At 37.6% G+C, this 7,373-nt stretch overlaps 1 protein-coding gene across 1 annotated transcript in view; it reads left to right on the top strand.

Moving 5' to 3' along the window:
• LOC103714040 overlaps positions 1-6,502 on the top strand; it is a 19,118-nt gene extending 12,616 nt beyond the window's left edge. Inside the window, exons 3-7 of the mRNA XM_039115658.1 lie at positions 6-630; positions 1,205-1,339; positions 4,306-4,389; positions 6,060-6,119; positions 6,386-6,502. Of these exons, the coding sequence (XP_038971586.1) occupies positions 6-630; positions 1,205-1,339; positions 4,306-4,389; positions 6,060-6,119; positions 6,386-6,487 (1,006 nt within the window). The 3' untranslated portion in view covers positions 6,488-6,502. The remainder of the gene's footprint in view (positions 1-5; positions 631-1,204; positions 1,340-4,305; positions 4,390-6,059; positions 6,120-6,385) is intronic.
• The last annotated feature ends 871 nt before the right edge of the window (positions 6,503-7,373 follow it).

Below are 7,373 nucleotides of genomic sequence, written 5' to 3'. Positions count from 1 at the left end.
GCAAGGGATACCAGGGAGCTCTTCTACAGTTTTCATCTTGATGATGTTCCAGCTGAATCTGTGATGCACAAGTGTATTGTCCACTTCGTGCCTTTAAACAAGAAGTTACCACTTCGATCGGAGCATCCAGGTTTTATTGTGCAAAAGGTTTATGATACTGTTGAGAGAAAGCTCTGGAAATTAACTGACAAAGATTATGAAGACAGTAAACAGCATGCGATTGATCTCCTGGTTCAGAAAACAGTCAAGCGTTTAGGAGATCTTCCAGATATTGAGCCTGAAGATGCTCCTGCTGATGATGCTGATCATTCAATGAGTAAAAGGAACCTTGGTAAAAAGCGCATGCACCCCATTGATGTCTCAAGAACTGATGATGCACCTCCGAGATCTGACTATCCGACAAGATCAGATACACCTGGAAGCTGTACACAGTATAGAGCAATCCTAGCAAAATTCAAAGCATTGACTGGTGATTCATATCGTGATAAGTGGTTGGATAAACTTCTACAAGGAATTAAAGCAGCATGTTCAAAAGTAGATGCATCAGCTGAGGATGAAAGAACAGGAAATGGTGTTTCAAATCATAACACAACTGGTAGCAACACTGAAGATGCTGCCGTGGGTTCCAATGTAAGTGGTGCATATGTTCCTATCCTGCTAAACATACTGTATTTTTATTATATTTTCTTAGTAGAAACATATCTTATGGTCACATGGATTATCTTTCTGGTGGAAAAATTAGCTTTCCTGTATGCAAGTATGTTGGTTTTTATTTAAAGAAAATCCAATATATGCTAAGTGATCATCTCCAAAATCTTGTTGGGCCAATGCTGCAATTAGCATTGTTACCTACTCTTAATCATTTTCTTTTGTTAACTTTTAGCTTACAGTTTATGTTGAGGAATCTCATAATAGCAGGTATTTTATGTTCTATGTTTTGCTTATGTGATTTGTTTTGGGAATTGGGTATTTCAATGCTTGTATAGGCAATAATCTTTGTTATCTGTTTCAGTTACGGCAGTTGGTTATGGTTTGGTTTTTATTTTTTTTAACATAGATATTATGAATTGCTTTCAAATTTTGAAATATTTACAAGATACAGTCAAATGTTTTTACAAAATGAAATCTCCTTTCATTGCTTTATACCTTTTTTTTTTTTTTTGAGTTTTGGAACTTTCATAGCTATCAAATATTGTGTCTACAGTCTTCTGGAAGAATTTGCTGGCCGGATGATGCTGTCCCAGCAATAACTGCCCTTGAGAGAGCTACACATGAAACTCTGGCTTCTGATTTTCAGAAATATAACCAGAAAATGAGGCAGTTGGATTTCAATCTCAAGGTAGAATAATTCTTTGTACTTAGCTTTAGTTCATTGCATCATAACTATACTTGTAATCTTGCCCTTACATAAAATGTTGAAATATCAGCATTCAAAATATCAGTTTATATGATGCTTGTGTTCCGTGCCTGCTTGCAACTCTGAATTTGCTTTCAGAGAATTCATGGAATAGCTTGAAATTAATTTCCAAAGTTCTTTTAAATAATATTCCTTGAGACTTATGTGATTGACATGCAAATAGTCACTACTGGGAGTTACTTTTTGAAAATATATGCTGCTAACATTTTTTAATTGTGAATCAGACTCCTCTACTTGTAATTTGGATTAGACACATATTGAGAAGTTGTAAATAGAACTACATCCTCTTGAAAACACTGGCTTTTTACCACATTCAATTCATTAGATGGCTTTGTACATGCATTATACAATGTTCTTTGCCAGAAGTTGTTTCTCCTTCAACCCTTCAGGTGACTTTGAAATTGGTTTTCTTCCTTCAAATCATTCGTGGAAGATGAAGTTGTTATTTACCTTTCTCTTCTAGCCAAGACCTTTCAAGCTTGCTGAAAATTTCTTTTGCATATAGGCCCATGGTTATTTCTAGGTTTTCATAAGGTTATCACCAAGTGCCTATTTTGTTTTTCTTGTAGGAATTGGGCCTATTGGCTCGCCTAGCCTGCAGACTTCTAAGGGCCTGTCCAAGTCACATCCTGTTTCAGCGTGTCAGCTTATTGGTCTGTAGGAACAAAAAGATGACCCATAGAGGTCCTTTTTTCGTCCCACAAAATTAAAGCTAGGAGGGTGTTGGATTGATATGGACCATGCTTAAGTGGGCTGTCCAATCCACGAATCTAGCAGGAAATCTAACCCAATCCTATTGGATTACCCAAACAATCCCTTAAGAGTTACAAACCTAAACCTAGTCAAGACTCATGGACCTATTGGTTAGGCATGTGTCCAAACTGCAAAGATAGACCTATAAAACTTCTATGGTCTAAGAATCGAATATATGTCTTGCAAAATTGTAGCCAATCATGTTCTGTCCTAACCATATAATACATTAGGTTATGTCACTAATTTACCAGAACCTGACCTAATAGGACCCATGCTGAATAGCTTATGTGGTATATAATGTATTGTTTTGCTCTTTTACTTGGCAAATGAGGATCCATAAAGCTGTCACAAATAATTGGGATAAAGGCTAGATGGTCATGGTTATGGTTTTACTCTAACATCCTTAATTGTTTCTTATAAAATTACTAATCACACTTGAAAACAATGTCATTAGTGAATTATTTTGAGGATATGAATTATGGTACTCACTTGGAAGTTGGACCTAGACTGTACTGTGAGCATTGGCTAGGGTAGGGGTCCTAACATGCCCAGAACTGACATGTAGACCTATTGGGTCTTACCTAACCGGACTCCAGCCTGACCTGATTCGTGGGTGGGTAGAGTTTTGGTAAAGGTTTGATCCCAAATGCCCAATCGGTCTAACCAGGTTGTGGGATACTTAGACCCAACGTGATCCTGTAGCAACCCTAGTTTTCATAGTTGTTTTTGTGACCTTAGAGCTTCTCATTGCTCTCTTCATCACTTGGTATTAATGCTCTCAATGCTGGAATTTGGTACGCTGATACCCAAGAATATGGAAAGTCTTCGAGGTGACCTTCATGCAACCATAAGAATAATTATCAAGCATTGTCCCAGTTATGTTGAGTAAGTTATTTCATAGTTTGACACGGAAAACTGCTTGTCAATCTAACATCAGCCCTCTACCTTTTTATCGGGCTTTGGCTCGCATTGATAATGTTCTTTGAGTCAATCTTGGGCAAAACCCAATCCGAGCTTCTAATTTGAGCAGGGTCGGCGGAATCGGTATCAGGCACTGTACCGGTTGTTCGACGGCACAAGTCGGTTTGAGCTCATGTCGTGTCTTGTCGGGCCTGTAGAAGAGACATGAAAAAGAGAGAGAAGGGGAAGGCTGAGGGAGGCCAGTGGAGAGTTAGAGAGCTGCCGCACAAGGGAGGCGGAGGCCGAAGAGCCGTCGGGAAGCCGCTTTAAAAAAAATTAAGTGAAGTTGGTAATGGGTTTGCCGACTTTTACTTAAAAACTCCAAAAATAAAAGAAGCCCCTCCAGTCCCTGTTTTGAACGAAACAGGGGACCGGAGTGAGCCCCTCCTCCGCGCGGCGGCTCCTCGGCCACCACTGGCCGGCCTCGACCTTCTCTCTTCCTTCCTCTCCCTCACCCTCCCTCCCCCGCTCTCTTTCTTTTTCTCTTTTTTCTTCGTCTTCTCTCCTTCTGGCGTCGGTCTTATTTTCGTCGCTGGAACCGTCCCAGTCTGCGGCCGGTAAGGCTCGGGACGTCCTGAGCTGGGCAGTTTGGGACGGTTCCGGCGTTCCGCCGACCTTGGATCTGAGTTTTCTTCTTTAATATGAATTTTCTGGGTATTTGTGTTGTAAATCAGCAAATTGGAGATTAATTGTGCTTTACAGGTGAATTCTTATCTTGGGATAGGTTTTAGTCAACAAAAAGGGTTAGAGGAGAAGAAAATTTAGATATTGCTAGTTTGATTAAATATCTAATTTTAAAAATATTTTTAATAAGTTCAGTAATATATTTTTTATTTTATTTCATTGTAGTGAAGATGTGAACATGAATTTGAGCCTCATGATGATAGCATTGCCCTTTATCTTTGCCATGTCTATATAGGATGGAGATTGGACTTACCATGCGCGCGCGCGCGCACACAAAAATAGTTCTCCTTTGATCTGTTATGTAATTTTATCATTTATATTTCTACAGCAATTCTTCTCTGATTTATCAATAATTCTTCCTTCCAGAATGTTAGATTTCATCTTTGATGTTGGATATAATTTAATGTTGAACTATAATAATTAACTTCTTAGAATGCTTAAAATATTGGAGTGCTAAGCAGTCTTGATACTTGCTCGCTATATTCATGCAGAACAATGTGATGTTAGCTAGACGCTTACTGAATAATGAATTGGACCCTGTAGTTATTCTGAACATGTCTCCCAAGGAACTGAAGGTATGCATCCATTTCCAAACAATTATTTCTAATACTATTTCTTTGTGTTATCTCTTCTGTATTTTCTATTTCTGCACGCCCCTTCGTTAGACTAGTCTATAGTCCACTTGTATAAAATACATATGCATTTAACTGTTGGATTTTAGAACCAGTGAATTTATATTTACTAGCTGATTGTTTGCTTTTTTCAATAATGAGTAGGGACTTTACAGGGATGTGTACATTAGTTGTAGTAAGACTAAGAAATACATGATCTTTTTATGATGCTTACTGACAAACTTCCATTGAAATTAGGAGGGTGATAATTTGTGGCCTAAAGCTGGTGCTTGGATCAGGTTTGTGTTTGAGGAAGGTTATGGAAAATACTACAGAAGTATTTTCAAAGCACAAAAGTCTAGTGGACACTATCTCTAGAATGTTTGAGCCTAATGGTGTCAAAAGTTTATTTTAGAAATATTTAAAGAATTAAAGATTTATACGGGTAAGATGAAAAAAAAGATAACATATTATTGATTTGATTGAGTGTATTTGGTCCAGCAGAATCATAATAAAAATTACCAGCCTGTATTACACAGTAAATTCAAAGGTGCAATCATGGTACGCTATTCCATACCGAACCAGATGGTACGGGACGTATGATATTATACAAATTCGGTACCGATACACAATACGGAGGGTATATCGGCACTCGGTATACCGAACCGGCTTGCGTACTACACATACTGATACAACGACAGGGTGGCACTGGTACAGGGCTCGGTACCGAGACGATGTATCTTGAGTGCAATAAATCACGAGATATTATTATATCTCAGAGTGATAGAAACTGAGAATTGGGCACTGGTGTATTTGGTTGAAGTCACTGCTCAGAAATGCAAGCATCAACTTCCCTGAACTAACCTGACCCGCCAAAGTTAGGTCAGCACTTTCTAGAGATGCTAAGGCTTGAGCACAGCAGTTTAGTTTCCCCTTTTTTTCATACCGAACATGTGGAAGTGGTGACTTCTGCCGGGATCTTAGCACTTCCTCCAAACGAAACATGCTCCAGCCTTTGGTAACTGGAATAAGAAAGAAGAGGACTAGTATTTCAAATGCTGTAACATTAATTCCTTTTTGAGTTTTTAATACATGTTAGCTTGAGTGGTATTTTTTACTTGGTTCACTATATAGTTATATGTGCATGGTCCACTACTTGAATAGCAGAAGCAAAATTATTTAGGTAGTTCTATACAGGGGAGCAAATAGCAGCTGGGTGCACTTATAAGTGATCAATGGAAGCTGGGTGCACTTATAAGTGAGCAATAAGCTATGATGTGGACCCTATATGTAGTTCTTGAGGATTGAGCTGAGTTTATTTACTCAAGTAGAGAACAGTTGTAGAGCTTTTGGTTGTGCGCATCGTCAGCTACCATCTCATATAGGTAACATCATTCATAACATCCATAATATTCATGTGTTAAATAAAATCTAGATATGAATAATATTTTTTGTGGGTGGGGGGGAGGAATTTTCATATTTCAAATTGTGTGTCCATATCCGGTGGTTTTGTTTTTACTGGTGCATGTATCTGATTATGTTTTGTTTTGGGGTTGAATAGATGGTTCAATATTTTGTTTTGTCCTGGTGCATGCATATTGGTGTTTTTAACTGTGTGCCCTTGATTATTTCAGGATGGTTTGCTTGCTGAAGAAAAAACAGCAACAGAACCGGAAGAGTCCAAACAATTGCAGGTGAATATGCTGATCTTCATGAATGTACTGATCTTGCAAATTCTTTATGGGAACTGGATTACCATAAATTGCATTGGAAGAATATTTGTTCAAATGTGAACTAGAGAGAGTGACACTTGTCTTAAGAGAAAGCTAGTACAATTCAACTTCTGAAGGACAAGTGATAGTTTTAATTTTGGAAGCGATAATTTTTTAGATATTAATATGTCAAGAAAAGTCATACTTTCAGCTCATCCTCAAGTGTTCTATTTGGTTTGTGCAACCAGATGACTGATGCTCGATGCTCAAGATGCATGGAGAAGAAAGTAGGGATTGCTGACATTATCCAAGCTGGAGGTCAAGGTGATAGATATCAGGTGTGCACATAATTATGGTTTCTGTTTTTGTTTTTGTTGTTGTTGTTGTTGTTCTAGTTTTCTACTGCATAATGGTTTGCTTAACCTGATTGATAGCTAGGAATCCTTATTCTAGTGCCTTTATCTGGGAGCATAAGTTATCTTTTTATTTTAATTTTTGACCAAAAAAATGTCTTGCATCCAGACTATAAGAAACTTTGGGAAAATAAATACATTTATGATTTATATCATAAATTTATTTTTTTTCCAAATGTATTCTGTTCATTGATGGTTCTGAAAATTATACAATAAATATTTTGATTCTTGGAATTATAGAGAATGCATTGCAGAGTCTAAAAAAAAAGAGGTTAGATATACAGCTATATCTTTGTGATTATGTTGTAGAAGTAGGCATTTCAAATTTACATGCAGTAGCTCCCTTTGTGGTGGAACATTTTGGAAAAGAAATTAATCAAAATTCTTCCACTAATAACATGGTTTGGTGCATCTTGAAAATCATTTACTGGAGCCTGAGGGGGGAACTAGATCAAGTATTGAGGTATCATGTGTTGGCGAAACATTTACAGCATTTGCCATGTGCAGATGCCCCACTTTTAGTTGCTTCTGGAGTTTTTAGTGCTCACATACTTGCTATTGCTGCCACAATTTTGTCCAAAGGAAAACAATTTCAGATGTGTTCCTAATCCAAGCACCAATGGTTAGTTTCAGAAAGTAAAGATTTCCATTTTTAGTTGCTCTTGGCTTATTTAAAATGTTGGTCATCATTTTGCAAGCATTATAGAATAAGCATTAATAGAGTCTTTTACCCTTTTTTTTGGAGGAAAGCCGAGTCCATTCTCCTCAAAACCTCTATTAAGATGTTATAGATAGCTGAAACCGATGTCTGGAACCAACCTGG

The sequence above is a fragment of the Phoenix dactylifera genome, chromosome 18, assembly GCF_009389715.1.
Source record: "Phoenix dactylifera cultivar Barhee BC4 chromosome 18, palm_55x_up_171113_PBpolish2nd_filt_p, whole genome shotgun sequence".
NCBI classification, from domain to species: Eukaryota; Viridiplantae; Streptophyta; class Magnoliopsida; order Arecales; family Arecaceae; genus Phoenix; species Phoenix dactylifera.
This window is presented reverse-complemented; position numbering and strand designations above follow the sequence as displayed.